We start from the raw sequence: 18,119 nt of genomic DNA, 5'->3' as shown, positions 1-18,119 counted from the left end.
GAGGGACCAGCAGAGACTATTAAGTTCCCAGGACCTGGAGTTAGAGGTGGATGTGAACCATCATGGGAGTGCTGCGGTCTGTGCTCTGAACCACTGAGCTGGCTCTGCAGACAGCCCACAAGGCTTTATTTTTAACCAGGTTCTTGGTTCACTGTGACTATGAGACCAGTTCTGAATTTTTTGTTTGTTTGTTTTTATACTCATTTATGTGTGCATGTGTTAGTGCACATGAACTGACATCATCAGGCTAGGCCTTTGGCAGCAAACAGCTTCCCCTGCTGAGCCGTCTCAGCAGGCCAACACCAGTTTATACTTATGGCCAGCAGAATGGAAAGAGTGGCAGCTGTAGTTTAAAAAAAAAAAAAAATGAAGGGTGAGAACCAGGTGTGGTGGTGCACACCTTTAATCCCTGCATTCAGAAGGCAGAGGCAGGCAAATCCCTGAGTTTGAGGCCAGCCTGGTCTACTGAGTGAGTTCTGGGACAGCCAGGACTATAGAGAGAAACCCTGGCTCCAAAAGAAAACAACAACAAAAACCTGCCAAAAGGGTGAAAACTGTGAGGACCCTACGCTAGCTTGAGAGGTGGCTCTGGCTGGACGAAGGTTCAGCCATGTAGGCAGTTTGGCCGTCTCTGCAGGGCACTCAGCTCGGAGCCTGCCCCGTGAGTTCACAGTCTAGCTCTGCCTTCAGCTGCAGCAAACCTGAGGCAGCTGCCCCAGCAGGCAACTACCGAGCACTTACTGGGAATGTAACTTTTTCCACCTTCAGAGGGAGCTGAACACACAAATTAGATAATATTTCCTGGTTTAATAAGAACAATTAGTCATGCGAATCATTGCTGTATAATTTAATTAATAATTAATACTAATAATTTATTATTTATTTCTTATTGTTCATGATAGCGACATAACATCCTTGCTCTGTATATAAATCAATAAGCATCCCTATCTCTGGATAGCTGTATCTATGTGAATAAATATCACTGGATCTGTATGCCTGTCAGTCAAGAGACCAAATCTGGGCTAGCGAGAGGACTCATTGGACAAAAGAACTTTCTGAACAAGTCTGATGGCCTGAGTTTAATTTGTGGAGTCTACAGTGGAAGGAGTGGACTAACTCTTGAATTTTCCTCTGATCTCTACACGTGTGTTGTGGCACACACATGAGCTTTTTCTCTCATGCCACCTCTTACACACCCACCACCACCACCACTACCACCACCACCACCACACCACACATGTGTACAATAAATAAATAGATAAACAAAGAGATGGTTATCTATGGAAATAACACTTGGGAAGAGTGTAGGGTCTGAGGCCAGGCTGCTTTGGTCCAAAGCCTGCCCTGCCGCATACTGTCTGTGGAAGTAGCTCTCTCCCTGCATTCTCATTGCTAAATCGGGCTAATTGTGTATAACATATTGGGTTGTTATAAGGATCAATGAAATAGTTACAATTATATTTGACACTTAGTAAGCACTAAATAAATGTAAACTATGACTTCATACAAAGAAAGGGGAATTTTAACCTAAAAATTTTAAAGATACCAATGCCTGAAATTTCTTTTACACTATTTTTTAATATTTATCTACCTTTGTTATATTATCTAAATTATTATTGTGTATTGTAGTTGACATGTAGAGCAAAAACACCCAACTGAACTAAGTACTCAGTCTGATTTGCACACCTGACTTTCCCAATTTGTCTGTGGTTTTTAGAAAGCTTCTGTTAGATATGGTTCAGAGAACAAGTCAAGCACTCAATTGATGTTTTTGTTTGTCATGTTTTTAAAAGGTAACTGTGATATTTGGGTTTCTGGAAAATTCATTGGAAATTAATTGCTTCTTTTTGAAACTGTAATAAATATCTTATGACCAAAAAATGCTAATTTAAAAAATTAAAACACATAAGTTGGTATGGATTTTGCAGGAAGCTTCAAATACATGTTTTGAAAGGAAGTCAAAGATATTTTTAGTCCCACATATTAAACAAATTATGTTAAAAACAATTAACTTTATATTCTAGTTTTAAAATCAGTGGTTGAATTTAATTCCCTAATATTAGGTACTGACTCAGAAGACAAAGTATAGGCTTGGGAATTTTTTTTTAAGCTAGTTGGACAATTTCTGTAGTCAGCTTTTTTGTTAATATGACATAAATACCTAAGAAAATGAAGCTATATAGTATAAGTGTGCCACAGGGTAGCACAATCAAACCTTTACATTAACACATGGTTCTGTGGGGAACAGTGAGGATCTAAAACTGTAGCAGCAAGTCTGGAATTAATATGTAGATGATGAAATGGAGGATGAGCTCAAATGATATAAAACTGTACAATAAATTTTATGTTTCTAAAAGAGAATATAACCATAATTATATAACAGTGTAAGTAAAAGTTATGGTGCATTTTAAAGCTCGGTGTTTAAAGAGGCAAGTTTAATATTTAAGACTAGACATGTCACAGTATTACATTTACTGCCAGGAATCCCCCCCATCCTATTCCATCTCCAGCACTTAGCATCTGGCATGTATTAATAGCTCAGTGAACACTTAAAAGTATAGCAGTAAAAGAGTTAAGGAGACTGAGGTTTTGTTAGAATAATTAAAAGGAGAACAAAACCAGCAGCATTTACAAAGGACAGTTATAGTTTCAAATATTTGTCATATTATTGTTAAACATGCTTAGAGATTTTTATAAACAGAACAATAGCTACAAGAGCTATGCACTGTTTTGTCTTCCCCAAATTTGTAAGTCAGGTCATTCACCCCCACCTTCGCCAGTGTGAAGGTGCTCGGAGCAGGCAATGGAAGGTATTTGCTAATGAGGATAGAGATCTCAAGATGGGATGAATGTCTTTATACAGAGAAACATGAGACGGGAGCTTTCTCTCTGCCCTGTGAGCACAGGGCAGGAAGGTGCCCGTGTAAACTATAAATTAGGACCGCCATGGCGACGGAGGTAGAGCACTGGCTGCTCTTCCAGAGGATGGAAGTTTGATTCCCAGGTCCACGTGGTGGCTCAGAATGATCTGTAACTTCAGTTTCAGGGAATCTAACATTTCTCCTTCAGCCTCTGTGGGCACCCAATATGCAGACAGTACACAAACATACATCCAGACAAAATATCCATACATGTAAAAGAAAATCCAGACATATTGTCCTCCTACTGTCTTACAAAGGGTTTCCGTTGCTATGATGAAACACCATGACCAGAAGCAGCTTAGGGAGGAAAGGGTTTATTTCAGCTTGTAGACTGTTTTCCAGGGAAGTCAGGGCAGGTACTCAAGGCAGGAACCTGGAGGCAGGAACTGATACAGAGGCTTGCTCTTTATGCCCTGCTAAGCCTGCTTTCTAATAGCACTGAGGACCACTAGTGTAGGGGTGATACCGCCCCTAGTGAGCAGGGTCCTCTAACATCAATCATCAATTAAGAAAATACCCACAGGTTTGCGTGTGGGTTAATCTGCTCTGCATAGGAGGACATGTTAAGTTTACATGAAACTAGCCAGCACAACTGGCCCTTTGTCAACTTGACACACAAACTCATCACTATTAAACCATAACCATTTCCTATCTTTCTCTTACCTAAGATTTCATATCACTTTTACAATATAAAACATTCCAAAAGTTATTGATTAAAGACTATTTATTTACTATGTATACAGTGTTCTGTCTACATTATGTGTGCACACAGGAAGAGGCCACCAGATCTCTTTATAGATGAACCCCATGTGGGTGTTGGGATTTGAACTCAGGACCTCTGGAAGAGCAGTCAGTGCTCTTAATCTCTGAGCTGTATCTCCAGCCCCACATCCCAGCTTTGAAAAGGCCCATAGTCTTTATAAATTCAATCACTTTAAAAGTTTAGTCACTTTAAAATATTCTAAATCCCTAAAATATTCATAGTTTCTCTCAAATATTCAAAATCTCTCTGAAAGTTCAAAGTCTCTTCAAAACTTTGAATCTTTTTACAGTTGTGTCTTAACACTAGCCTCTTGTTAAAAACAACAACAACAACAACAACAAAAAAAGCTAAGGACTTTCTTAGTAAGAGGGAAGAAAAGTGCACAATCACAGCAAAATCGAAGTCCAACAGTGTAAAAAGTTCAGTGTTGCTCCTCTGAGGTTCACTCAGTGATCTCAGACTCCAGCAGAGGACTCAAGCTATGTTTCTCTGCCGCCCCTCTGTCACACTGTATCTGTCCCCTGGCCTCAGGCTGGCTCCCCTCCATAGCTCCTGCTGTCTTTGGTAGCTGTCCCATGGTACTGGCATCTTCAAATTTTTGGACTTGCTGTTGTGCCTGGGCTGCAGCTTCATTGGCATTCCCTGGCCTTTTGAGGGACTCTAGCCTGCAGTGTAGGGTCCAGCTTCATCCTCTCTTTAGGACCCCTGCATGCCTTCAGAACCAGTACCACCTGGGTGGCAGCCATCTTAATGCAGCCTTGGTCCCAGCAGGATCACACATACTTCCAGATCACTGCTAATGTCTCATCCCTCTAATCAGCATCAGCTGACTCAGGAAAGCAGAGGCTGGCTTCAGTGGTCCTGGACCTGGTTAATCACAGCTGAGTCTTCAGCTCCATCTGACCAGGAAGCACAGATTTCTTTTTTTCTTTTTTCTTTTTCTTTCTTTCTTTCTTTCTTTCTTTCTTTCTTTCTTTCTTTCTTTCTTTCTTTCTTTCTTTCTTTCTTTCTTTTTTTTTGAAAAGCATGTTCTTTTATTGAAAAGGGAAGTAAAAACATTTTATGATAAAATTGAAGGTTTACATGGAAAATAATTCTGATAAGATAGAAGAGATATATAGAAAAACACATTAAAATCGACAATTTTCATGGAAAATTAAAGAGTAAAGTGGTAGACAGAAACATTGCTAAATTAATTGAAAAATGAAATAAAAACATTTTATGATAGAGTTGAAGATTTACATGGAAAATATTTCTGATAAAATTGTAGAAAACATAGAAAAACATGTTAAAATTGAAGATTATCATGGAAAATTTTATATAGATATAATAATGGTAGGCATAAAAGTATTCCTAAGTTGACTGAAAGTGGAATTATAAACATTTTCTGATAAAGTTGAAGATTTACATGGAAAATATTTCAGATAAAATGGAAGAAATATATAGAAAAACATGTTAAAATTGAAGATTATCATGGAAATTATACAGATAAAATGGTAGGCATAAAAATAATTCTAAGTTGATTGGAATTATAAACATTTTAAGGTAAAATTGAAGATTTGCATGGAAAATAATTCTGATAAAATTCAAGAAATATATAGACAAACAAGTTAAAATTGACTATTTCATGGAAAATTATACAGATAAAATGGTAGACATAAAAAACTTTCTAAATTAATTGAAGGTAGAATTAAAAACATTTTGTGATATAATCAGAGATTTACATGGAAAACATTTCTGATAAAATAGAGGAAAGATATAGAAAAGCATGTTAAAATTGAAGATTATCATGAAAAATAATGCAGATAAAATGGTAGACACAAAAATTTACTAAGTTAATTGAAAGAAGAATTATAAACATTTTCTGATAAAATTGAAGATTTACATGAAAATTATTTTTGTTAGTCTTTGTCTTTTTATTGGGGAATTGAGTCCATTGATGTTAAGAGATATTAAGGGATAGTGATTGTTGCTTCCTGTGTTTGTGTGGGTATCTTTTTGGGTTTGTTGGAAGAAGATTACTTTCTTGCTTTTTCTAGGTTATAGTTTCCCTCCTTGTGTTGGCGTTTTCCATCTATTATCCTTTGTAGGGCTGGATTTGTGGACAGTTATTGTGTAAATTTGGTTTTGTCATCGAATATCTTGGTTTCTCCATCTATGGTGATTGAGAGTTTTGCTGGGTATAGTAGTCTGGGCTGGCATTTGTGTTCTCTTAGGGCCTGTATGAGATCTGCCTGGGATCTTCTAGCTTTCATGGTCTCTGGTGAGAAGTCTGGTGTGATTCTGATAGGCCTGCCTTTATAAGTTACTTGCCCCTTTTCCCTTACTGCTTTTAATATTCTTTCTTTGTTTAGTGCATTTGGTGTTTTGATTATTATGTGCTGGGAGGACTTTCTATTCTGATCCAGTCTGTTTGGAGTTCTGTAGGCTTCTTGTATGTTCATGGGCATCTCTTTCTTTAGGTTAGGGAAGTTTTCTTCTGTCATTTTATTGAAGATATTTACTGACCCTTTAAGTTGGAAATCTTTGCTCTCTTTTATACCTATAATTCTTAGGTTTGGTCTTCTCATTGTGTCCTGGATTTCCTGGATGTTTTGGGTTACAGGCTTTATGCATTTTGCATTTTCTTTGACTGTTGAGTCAATGTTTTCTATGGTATCTTCAGCACCTGAGATTCTTTCTTCTGTCTCTTGAACTCTGCTGTTGATGCTTGCATCTATGACTCCTGAATTCTTTCCAAGGTTTTCTATCTCCAGAGATGTCTCACTTGGTGATTTCTTTGTTTCTACTTCCACTTTTAGATCCTGGATAGTTTTGTTCAGATCCTTCACTTGATTGTGTTTTGCTGTAATTCTTTAAGGGATTTTTGTGTTTCCTCTTTAAGGGCTTTTACCTGTTGACCGATGTTCTCCTGTATTTCTTTAAGGGAGTTATTTAAGTCCTTCTTGAAGCCCTCTATCGGCATCATAAGATATGATTTTAAATCCAGCTCTTGCTTTTCCAGTATGTTGGGGTATCCAGGACTTGCTGTGGTGGGAGAACTGGGTTCTGATGTTGCCAAGTAGCCTTGGTTTCTGTTGGTAAGGTTCTTGTGCTTGCCTTTCGCCATCTGGTTATCTCTGGTGCTGGTTGGTCTTGCTGTCTCTGGCTGGAGCTTCTCCCTCCTGTGAGCCTGTAAGCCTGTGTCTGTACTCTTGGGAGACCAACTCTCTTCTGTCAGTGTCTGTGCACAGAAGGCTGTAGAGTTGCCTGGCTTCCTGGTGCAAATGGCAGCCTGAAGACCTCTGTCCCAACTGCTCCACTGATCGCATGCCCTGTGTGCTCCGCGCTGTTCCCCTCCAGGAAGGAGGTGGAGATCTCACCTCTGTGCTCAGAAGTGAAAGCACTGCTGGGAGATCACTCTCTCCTGGAGGGCTATGCACAGAAGGCTGTGGATCTGCTAGGCTCCCTGGAGGGAGGACTTCCATCCCAGCTGCTCCACAGAAGCACAGATTTCTAATTCAAAATATCCTACCCTCCTATGGCCTTTCTAGGGACTCTTAAACTTCCCTCTGAAATGTCACAAGCCAGGCCTTCGGTGTTTGTATCACTCTCAATTGGGGTTTTTTCTTTCAAAATGACTCTATCTTGTGTTAAGTGGACATAAATTTAGCTGGCACACACCCTGATCTTGGACTTAAGTTTTCATAACTGTGAGAAGTAAATGTGGTAGTTTTTTGTTTGTTTTTGATTTTAAGCTTTCGTGTCTGTAGTAATGAATAGAAGTAAGAGCCAGCTAAGAAACAGTAAGGTACATTTAAGGACCACTTGAAAAGTTTGGATTTGCCGAATCTTAAAGTGCACCATTCTTCTAGTTCTAGAGTAACCCTAGTGAGCATTTTTATAGGCATTTCTAGTCCCGAAGCCATACCCATAAACTACTTTAAAACCCAGGTCACCATCTTTCTGACAGGATGACTTCTCATTAAGGAAGAGTAGCAGTAGAATAGAAGCTATAATTTGTTTGCAGGTGCTGAATTACCTGTTAGTACTGAGGTAACTATTGTATGGAACAAATGACTACTGACCTTAGTTGAGCTACTTTATGTACTTGACTAGTTTTTACTCTATCCTTTCTTTTTGTTCATTCCTTCACTTTGTGCAATGCCACTTTATTAATTTTAATATCTTAAAAGTATATCCTGGCTAACTAAATTAGCAAACAAACAAGCAAAAACCCCAAAACAGGTTCCTTCACAAATGTCCTTCCCTTCTTTCTTCCCTCCCTCTCTCCTTCCTCCCCTACCCCCACTTCCTTGAACATGACACGATTGTTTTGTGTTCTTTTAAACAAATTTTACTGGATATGTTTAAGGTATAGATCATGATGTTGTAAAATATGTACATGCACACATACACACAGAGCACACACATACACATGTATAGAAACTTTCTCCCATTAACAAACATGTACTGTCTCACATATTTATCTGTTTCCTCCCATGTGGCAGGAGCATTATAATTTATTAATTAGCAAATGTTCTGAGTTCAACATGTTGTTAGCACAGTGCTTGTCTTTGTTTGACTTTTGTGATTTTTAATGTTTTCTTTCTAATAGATTACTAGCAATGTCATAGCTCGTCTTGAAAGTTTTCTAAACTCTCTAACTAAGTGAAAAAATTGGAGTGTTTCTATTCTAGGTTGACTTATCAAAGGACCTCCCTCACTGGAACAGGCTTAAATCTGACGAGAAGTATTTTATCTCCCACATCTTAGCCTTTTTTGCAGCCAGTGATGGAATTGTAAATGAAAACTTGGTAAGACTTTATTTTACTGTTTTTTCTGTTTTGTACTTGAATGATAGTAAGATCTCTGTAGCTCTTGCCTGAGGAAAGAAAGCCTCCCAGTAATGAAGATTAACTTCTGCTCGTGTGTGCATGTGCAGGCAGAGCCGGAGGAGGACCTTAGCAGTCTCCCTCTGTTGTCCCCCTAAGTCTTCATTGAGCTTGGAGCTCACCATTACTTGGATAAGCTGAGTGCTGAGAGAGCCTCACAGACCTCTGTCTCCGGGGCCACAGCCTTGGGATGGCGGGCTCACAGACAGATGCCCAGAGTCTCATGTGGGTGCTAGGGAGTTCAAACCTAGGTTCTCATGCTGACGTAGCGGTTCCTATCAGTAAAGGCATCTCCCTAGACACCAAAGTTTAATTTCTGACTATATTTTCTGGTGAAGTTTCCTAGGGAAAGACAGCTAACTATCAAATGGCTAGTGATAAATTACAAAATCAAGCATAAATTATACCAAATAAAACTACATACAGTGACAGGCTGAAATGTCCCTGTGACTATATACCACTCAGCTAGCATTACAGAGGCCCTGAGCTTTATCATCAGTGCCGAGAAAACAAGATCCAGAAAATGCACAGATTTCATAAACTTGATTTTCCCCTCAGGTAAGAATGTGGCCTTTTTGACCTCTGCAGATCTGTGTAGATTGCCCTCACTCAGAAATTGTATTATGATCAGTCAGGAGAGCTAGGATTTTGCTAAGGGACATCAACAATGAACCAGAAGAAGTTAAACTCACCAGTCTACTATTGGGAAAGAAATTCTACAAAGCAAAATCACTGTTTTGTTTTTGGGTTTGTTTTTTGGAGATATTCTAAAATTTACTGTTCATTAGCAGTGTTTCTGCATAAAAGATAAATTCATTCTATGGCTTTGTAAGACATTCTTTGGGGTTGTAGGCACAGTTCCACGGGCACCTGCCTAATACAAGTAAGATGCTGGGCTCAATCTCCAGCACCAAAATTGCTGACTGAACAATACTGCTAAAGTTGCTGCTTTAAAAGATCCATAAAGGCTGAGCATATGTGTTGCTTGGTAGATAGTGTCTGCCTAACATTGAGCAAGATGCTGGGTTCAGTCCAGGGAACTACAGAACAAGAAAAGAGAAAAGAAGGAAAAGACTGATACGCTTTAGCATCCCATTCGTTGTATAACAGACATGTTTTTTTCCCCAAAAAATTGTATTAAACTTTATGTATGTATGTTTGTGTGTGTGCATGTGTGCATATGCACATACATGTGCACATGTGTGCACACATGCCATGGTGTATATGTAGAAGTCAGGACAACTCAGAGGAATCGCCTCTCTCCTTCCATCACGAGGTTCCAGGGATGGAGCTCTGGTCATTAGGTTTGGCAGCAAGTACCCTTACCTTCTGAGCCTTCTCATCGACCACTTGTTCATATTTTGAGACAGTGGTCTTACTGTGTTCCCCTGGTTGGTCTCAAAATCTGTATTCTCCTGTTGAGCTTCCTGAGTGCTGGAAAACAGAAAAGACTTTCAGTGAAAGCTCTGATGTCAGAGCAGTTGTCTGAGACAGTTGTCCTTGTGAAGTGTGAGCAGTGTTTAGTGAGAGCCTGCTCATTGGATTTTTCTGTCTCCTTTATTTTCTTAGGTGGAGCGCTTTAGTCAGGAGGTGCAGGTCCCAGAGGCTCGCTGCTTCTATGGCTTTCAGATCCTCATCGAGAATGTTCACTCAGAGATGTACAGTTTACTAATAGACACTTACATCAGAGATCCGAAGAAAAGGTATTACTGCAGGGCTTTTATTTACAAGGGTTTAGCTATTTGCTTACATTAAGCTACATTGTTAAAGATAATTTACATATGGAAGATCATGAGTGTAGTTTTCTATTGCTCAATAATGTGTTCAAGTAAAACATGGCATAGAACCAATTAGTCTTTAGATAACTCACAGCATCTTAAAACCTTGTTAGTACATTGTACTATAAATTGGATATTTGCATTTCATTGATTTTCTTATCAGCTTTATATCTAAGTCACTAATCTTGAGTTTTACTTTTATTTACTTATATCCATAAGTATGAACATACAAAATATAGAAAATCTAGATTTGATAGTATACGGTAAGAGTTATACTGTCTCTGATTATTAAAAGTCTAATTAATAAAAACAAATGAATAATTTTTGCATGATTTTTTGTTTTTATAGGGAGTTTTTATTCAACGCAATTGAAACAATGCCATATGTTAAGAAAAAAGCAGACTGGGCTCTGCGCTGGATAGCGGACAGGAAATCTACTTTTGGTATGTAGTGTTAACTTGTACGTATCAGAGAAGCCTTGGGGGTCGTGATGCATCAGAGTAGAATACAGAGACTTCAGTGTGCTGTGGCCGTTATTTGTAATGGTTACTTAGAAACTGGTGCTAAGTAAAGCTGTTACTTGTGTGTTTAATATGTTAGAACTTGAAAAGGTAAGATCTCAACATGCACAGTGACAATAAGGCATCTCGCAGAGAGTGATGGAGTGACCTGCAGTTTGTGTCAATGTCAAAGAACTAAAGGGATTTAGAGCATGTAAAGGCCTAACAATTGTTGGGAAGCAAAGATCTAGTTTCTAAAAAATGCGAGATTTATTTTAGTCAACTAGGACAAGAAACAGTTTACAGTAACAAACTTAGTTTTCACTGGTAAGTGAAATGCAGATACGCTTCTGGGGAAGTTGAGATGGCCCACTTTTTTCCCCTGAAGCAGGGTCTCACCATATATATACCTCAGGATGGTATCTAACTTCTGTTCTCCTGCTCAGCCTTCTGAGTGCTGGGACAAGCATGTGTCACTCAGCCTAGCCTTCTAATTTTTTAACTTATTAATATTTTGTATGTGTGTGGGGGCAGAGGCTTGTGAGTGCCATAGTGCATGTATAGAGGTCAGGAATTTCAGGAGAACTTTCAGTTCCTTTACCTATTATGCCCTCCCCTTCTCCCCTGTGTGCACATGGTCATGTATGTAAGTGTGGGCATGCACAGCTGCAGCACGTCTGTGGAGATCAGAGACGACCTTGGGATGTGTCCATCTTTGCCTCTTACCTTGTTTGAGGCATGTATTTACTGACACTACCCAAGAAATAGACTAGAAAACAACATAAGGTGGTAATCACACTGCAGTCATACTATGGGCTCCAGTTAGAGCCTCCCTGTTGCTTTATCTCACAGTAAATCCATCTCAGTCTTCTGATAAAGCACCTCCCAGGAACAGGTGTGGTAGAGGAGTGGAGAGGGTGGACAGTGCCTGTGGAGGGAGGGGAGGGGGACATGCGATTCCTAGCTCTCCTCTTTTGGGTGGTAGAACTAAAAGTCAGTAGTGTGGGGATACTCTTTGCTCTGCAGCAGAGGAAATGCAGTTCTACGGAGCCACCTGCACCTCAGTACCCTCTACGGCAGCTCTTCCCCTGGCAGGGCTTCGCCTAATCCTTGTGGAGACTTCTGGACCAAGTGGGGCCCAGTAGAGCAACTGTTCTATATCCTGTTTTCTCTCTTAACAAATTATGAGGTATTTACCTTCATTACAGTTTTTTAGAATAAATATCCTGGTTGTCTTTTTATTTCAAAAGTTTATAAGATGTATCTCTTAGAATCTTTCTGTGCATGAATGTGTCCATGTGTGATGTGTATGTGCTTCTATAGGTGTAAGCATATGTTATGTGTGCATATCCTGTGGAGGCCAGAAGCTGGTGTCTTCTGAGTCATTTCTCCTTTCCTTCCTTCCTTCTCTCTTTTCGTTTGTGGTGTATCATTGTACATGCATCTGTGCACATATGTACACAGGTACACTTGCATAGATACAGTTATATACACCTGTGTTCCCCACATGTCTATGCACGTATGTACACAGGTGTTCACCACATGTACGAGTATGAAAGCAGAGGTTGATTATCAAGTGTCTCCCTTTATTGATCTCCACTTTATGTTTAATATATTTTTAAAAGATTATTCATTTAAGAATGTTTGTGTATGTGTGTGTGCCTACATGACTTCATGTGCACTATATGTATACAGACACCCACAGAGGCCAAAAAGAATTGTTTCTCTGGAGCTGGAGATGCAGGCAGTTGTGAGCCTTCTGATATGGATGCCGGAAACTGGTCCCTGCAAGAGCAGTAAGCACTCTTAACTACCAAGTCATTTATCCAGTCCCTTAATGAATATTTAGTAAAGAATAGTTTCATTTATCCTTTGAAATTTTCATACATATGTGTAAAATACTTGCTCATACACCTCTCCTTCTACTTCTCTAGGACCCTCCTCCAACATGTTCCATTCCCACCTTTATGTCTTATCTTTTTATGATCCACCAAGTCCATTTAATGTTCTCCACGCGTGTATGGATGGGAACCCATCCACAGAGCATGGGTAACCTACCAGCAGCCAAACACCGAAAGGAAAAAAAAATTGCTCCTCCTCCAGCAGCATTAACTGACAAGAGCATCTCAGCTACTGGCATAGGGTCTCCCAAGCAACTCCTCATTTTAATTAGCATATGTTAATTGTTCATAATAATGGCTTTCATTATGACATCTACATCCGTGTACATAATGCATTTGACCATAGTCACACACACCTCTGTTAGTCTTTCTTGTCCCCTTCAAGTTCCTGTTAACCCCTTCCTCTCCTCAGTCAGCCTCCCCTTTACTTTTCATGTCTACACATATGTGGGTGTGTGGGGGTAAGTGTGGGGGAGGGGAGCGGGAGACCCAGAGAGTCTCGTTAGCACTGCTTATAGAAATGTCAGCAGAGTCTGCTTGCAGGGACATAGGCGCCTTAGCCCAGCGGCTCTGCCACTGAAGACAGGCATGGGAGCTCACCACTGGGCAAGTCTCTCCAGGGATGTCTTGGATGCTTGGCCCAGTGCTGGGTTACAGGTGTGTCTGCTGCTCCTGCCTTTCCACATGGCCATCCATGTCCCTGGACCTGGGACGCAAACTCTGCTTCTCATGCTCTTAAGCTCCTCCTTAAAATTGTTTAGTTCTTTACAAAAAAATCGTTTTCTGTAGTGATTTGTTATGGTTTTCATTCTTCAGCATTCACATAAATGTACAGAGTGGTTAAAATAACTCTCCTTTTATTTATAGCACTTATAATTTAGTCCAGTTCTCTTACAGATAATTATCTATCTAGAATTACTTTAATAATTAAAAGTATCAGTCATTGTCTGTAATATAATTAGTTGCAAGCTAAAAGTATCATAAACTAATATCCAATTATAGGTAAAATAATTGAAGCAGTGCTTATATTTATATTGTAATATTTACTATATGCACATTAAAGTTTCCTTTAATAGTACTCAGTCGGCACTTTTTAAAGTTTTATTTCAGTTTTTCCAAAGCAGCTTTTTTCCCATTCTTTTCTCTTATATTACATCCTAAACCCAGTTTCCCTTCCCTCTTCTCCTCCCAGACCCTTCCCACACCTCCCCTCTCTCCCAGATCTACTCCTTCTCAGTTTCCCTTCAGGAAAGGACAAACCTCGCAGGGATTACCAGCCAAACCTGCCGTATCAAGTTGCCATATGAGTAGGCACATCCCCTCCTGTTAAAGCTGGATGAGTCAACCCAGTAGGAGGAAAAGGGTTGCAAAAGCAGGCAGAGTCAGAGACAGTCCCTGTTCTCAGTGTCAGGAGTCCCATAAGTACCCCCAAGCTACAGAGCCATGACAGATACGGAGGACCTAGGTCAGTCCTGTAAAGGCTTCCTGATTATCAACTCAGTCTCTGTGCGTCACAATGAGCCCTGGTTCGTTGCTTGTGTGAGCCCTGTTCTTACAGTGTCCTTGACCCTTCTGGCTCCTACAACCCTTCCTCCCCACATCTCCCACAGCATTTCTGGAGCTCTGCTCCATGTTTGGCTGTAGGTCTCTCCATCTGTTTCTATCAGCGACTGGATGAGGCCTCTCTGATGATCACCAATGGTATCTGTAAGGATGAGCTAGAAGTCTTCATGTTGGAAGTTTCTAATAGACAGTTTGGACTCCCATCTCCCTGCTGGTTCATCTGTTTGATGTGAGGTCAGCAAGGGACGAACAAGAGAAACCTGACTCCTTCAGTGACAGCCAGGAGCACTTCAGTGAACTCTCTGAACTTTAACTTTTGGTTGTAAAGATCAGAAAGTCTGGGTTTTAACATAAAAATTGGATATTTCTATAGGATGAATTTTAAATTAAAATTTTTTATTTGTTATTTGTGTGTGTGTGTGTGTGTGTTATAATCCAAAAAAATCTAGAGACTGTCACAGATATGATACCACTAAAGACATTTTAGGAATGAGTTTCTACAGAGTTCTTGCCTAATAGTGAGTAAACTTTTAAGTTGACTCTTCTATCTTTAACAGAACATTTTATCCTATAGGTGAGTTCATTGCCTTCAGCTAATTTTTAAGATTATTCTATAATGATAACAATGTTTGTGAAATGTTTACTAGTAGTCTTTCAGCAACAATAGATTGCTAACAAAAATATAAACCTTAGCAACCATTCCTCCAGTTAGAAGACAGTTGTCAAAAAGTTTATCTTGTACCTCCCATTCTAGTATACACACATGTTTACACAGGTAACTCTCACACATGCCTTTACAGGCAAATCACCTCTTTTATTTGTTTGTTTGGTGTATGGAAATCCACTTGTGTGTGTATGCAGACAACAATACCTGTCCAAGTCCGTGTTAATCACAGAGTTTGAAATGAAATAAACATGTATTTCCACTTTAGCAGGCAGGAATGGGAAACCCCTGCTTTGAAGACCTTTGTACACAATACTAACATTTTGATTTGTTTCTTAGGAAGATAGTATAACATTGTAAAAGGCCCCATATAACTATAAACTTGCAAATCTGCAGTATCTAGTTAGAAAATGGAACTGTTTTGTCTCCTAGGAGAAAGAGTGGTGGCCTTTGCTGCTGTAGAAGGAATTTTCTTCTCTGGATCATTTGCTGCTATATTCTGGCTAAAGAAGAGAGGCCTCATGCCTGGACTGACCTTTTCAAATGAACTCATCAGCAGGGATGAAGTAAGGAAAGACCTGTTCTTCCATGTGTGTTATGTGTGGTCACTTGTTTTTCTTTCTCCTGGAGAAGTATTTCCCTGACACATGTATTCTGGAAATGAAAAGGAAATAGAAACCCACTTCTTCCTGGACCTGTGAGATGTTGTTTTCCTTCCGCATCTCCTACCTTTCCTCCTTGGTTTCTACGCATCCTTAAGTATGAATGGACTTACAGATTTTTGCCTTGGGCACTCATTATTCATGACACCCTAGCTAATTCTAATTGTTCTTGTTGAGTCAGCCCCCATGTAAGTGCTCATAATTCCTGAGGCTTTGCTTATATTCCAGATAGTTCTAAGTTCCAAACCTACATTCCAGTGCGTGCTAGGTGTTTTCCTGGTAGCCTCCACACATATCTCTAACAAGTATTTCAGGAATCAAGATTCATAATCATCTCCCAAATGTGCTACTTGATTTGTCTTCCTGTCTTTCAAATAGCACAACTCCAATGTCCTAGGAGCCACTTTACGGTGCTTCTTTCTCTGCCATATCCAGTTATAACTAGGTCTTGTCTCCTTCTGCCTCCAATTCCCTTTTCCTCCCAGTTTTATTTATTTATTTATTTATTTATTTATTTATTTATTTATTTATTTATTTATCACCTGTTGTTTCACCTTTTTCAAAAGAGGCAGCTCAACGTTCCTGATCCCATCAGGTGAAGCTGACCATGTTTTTTTAATGCATCAGTTTGAAATCTAAGTCTATCTTGACCTTAAGGGTTCATAGCATGCATGTATTTCCTTGCTGTGTTAGACTCGAAGCTTCCTCCCTCCCCCATGTTTTTTTTCACTTTACATCCCAATTGCAGTGTCCCCCCTCCTCTCCTTCCACTCCCACCTTTGCAGACCCCTCCCACATTATCCCTTCCCCTTCTACTCAGAGAAGGGAAGTTCTCACTTAGGTACCCCCCACCCTGGGGTATCTAGTCCCACTAGGACGAAGCACCTCCGATCCCACCGAGGCCCAACTAGGCAGTCCAGGTAGGGAAAGAGGATCCAATGGAAGGTAACAGAGTCAGAGACAGCCCCATCCCCTGCTCCAATTGTTAGGGGACCCTCATGAAGACCAAGCTGCACATCTGCTACAAATGTGGGGGGTGGCTAGTTCCTGCCCCTGCATGCTCTTTGGTTGGTGGTTCACGCTCTGCGAGCCTCCATGGGTCTGGGTTAGTTGACTCTGTAGGTCTTCCTGTGGTGTCCTGGCCCTTCTAGCTCACCCAATTCTATCATCCACTCTTCCACAAGACTCCCTGAGCTCTGCCTCTACCTGATGTTGGGCTGTGGGTCTCTATATATGTTTCCATCCGCCAGTGGGTGAGGTCTCTCAGAAGACAGTTATGCTAGGTTCCTGTCTGCAAGCATAGCAAAATATCATTAATAGTGTTAGGGTTTGGCTCTCTCTCTCTCTCTCTCTCTCTCTCTCTCTCTCTCATGGGATGGGTCTTCAGTTCGGCCAGTCGTTGGCTGGCCGTTCCCTCAGTCTCTGCTCCATCTTTATCCCTGCACATCTTATAGGCAGGGCAAAATTTGGCTTACAGGTTTTGTGAGTGGGTTGATACTCCCTCCTTCCCGTGGAAGTCCTGCTTGGCTACAGGAGGTGGGCTCTTCAGGCTGTATCTCCCACTGGTAGGAATCTCATCTCCGGTCACCCTTAGAGACTCCCTGTAGCCTCTCCGATCCCAGGTCTCCAGCTGGTCCCAGAGATGCTCCACCCAATGGCTCTAGGCTTTTTAGCATAGAGAGTATTCTTATTTCCACTTATTTCAATGTTTGGACTGTGATAGCCGTCCAGTTCACATTCGTCATCCACACTAACCTTCTGGGCTTCTCAGCTCATTTCTTCTTAAGTAATCTTCTCAAGTTATTTCTCTGATGCTCCAGTTCTTCAACTATAAACTCTAATGGGTTATTAGAATGTAAGGAAGCAATATGTGTGAAAAGTACTTAACTTTTTAAAAGATTTATCTGTATAGATGTTTTGTCTAAAGGTGTGCCTGGTACCCTGGGAGTTCAGAACAGAGTTGGAGCCCCTAGCAGTGTAATTATTGATGAGTTGTGAGCTACCTCTGGGAGCTAACCCAGTCCTTTTCAAGAGTAAGTGCTCTGAACCCCTGAGCTAACTCTCCAGCCCTATGAATAGTATTTTTTTAAGTGCACAAATGCTTCATATAATTACACTCTCCTGTTTGATATCTTTTAACTTTCTAATAATTTAGACAGTAAATGCCATGATTATTACAAAGAATTTAGCAAAAGGCCAATGAAAGCAGAGGTAATAATGTTTAGTATTTTGTTATATTCCTTTATAGACTTTTCTCTGATCCTCTGTACTCCCCGACTACTAGAATTACATATGTGAGTCAGCACACCCAGGTTTATCCTGTGCTGAGGAACAAGCCCAGGGTCTCAAGTACGCTAGGCAAGTGGTCTACCCCTGAGCTGGTTCCCGGCTCCTCCTCTCTTCGGTTTTGAGACAGGGTCTAACCCAGTTGCCCAGATGGGTGCTTAACACATTCTGGAGCCCAGGCAGGCCTTCATCTTTTTTCCTGCCTCA

At 40.3% G+C, this 18,119-nt stretch overlaps 1 protein-coding gene across 3 annotated transcripts in view; it reads left to right on the top strand.

Moving 5' to 3' along the window:
* The window catches only part of Rrm2b (ribonucleotide reductase regulatory TP53 inducible subunit M2B), a 30,989-nt gene that overhangs the window by 4,903 nt on the left and 7,967 nt on the right, over window positions 1–18,119 (top strand). For all 3 annotated transcript variants that reach the window (XM_052160780.1, XM_052160779.1, XM_052160781.1), the window contains exons 3-6: window positions 8,364–8,480; window positions 10,128–10,261; window positions 10,685–10,779; window positions 15,397–15,530. In XM_052160780.1, coding sequence (XP_052016740.1) covers window positions 8,364–8,480; window positions 10,128–10,261; window positions 10,685–10,779; window positions 15,397–15,530 — 480 coding nt within the window. The remainder of the gene's footprint in view (window positions 1–8,363; window positions 8,481–10,127; window positions 10,262–10,684; window positions 10,780–15,396; window positions 15,531–18,119) is intronic.

This window comes from Apodemus sylvaticus, chromosome 17, assembly GCF_947179515.1.
Source record: "Apodemus sylvaticus chromosome 17, mApoSyl1.1, whole genome shotgun sequence".
NCBI classification, from domain to species: Eukaryota; Metazoa; Chordata; class Mammalia; order Rodentia; family Muridae; genus Apodemus; species Apodemus sylvaticus.
This window is presented reverse-complemented; position numbering and strand designations above follow the sequence as displayed.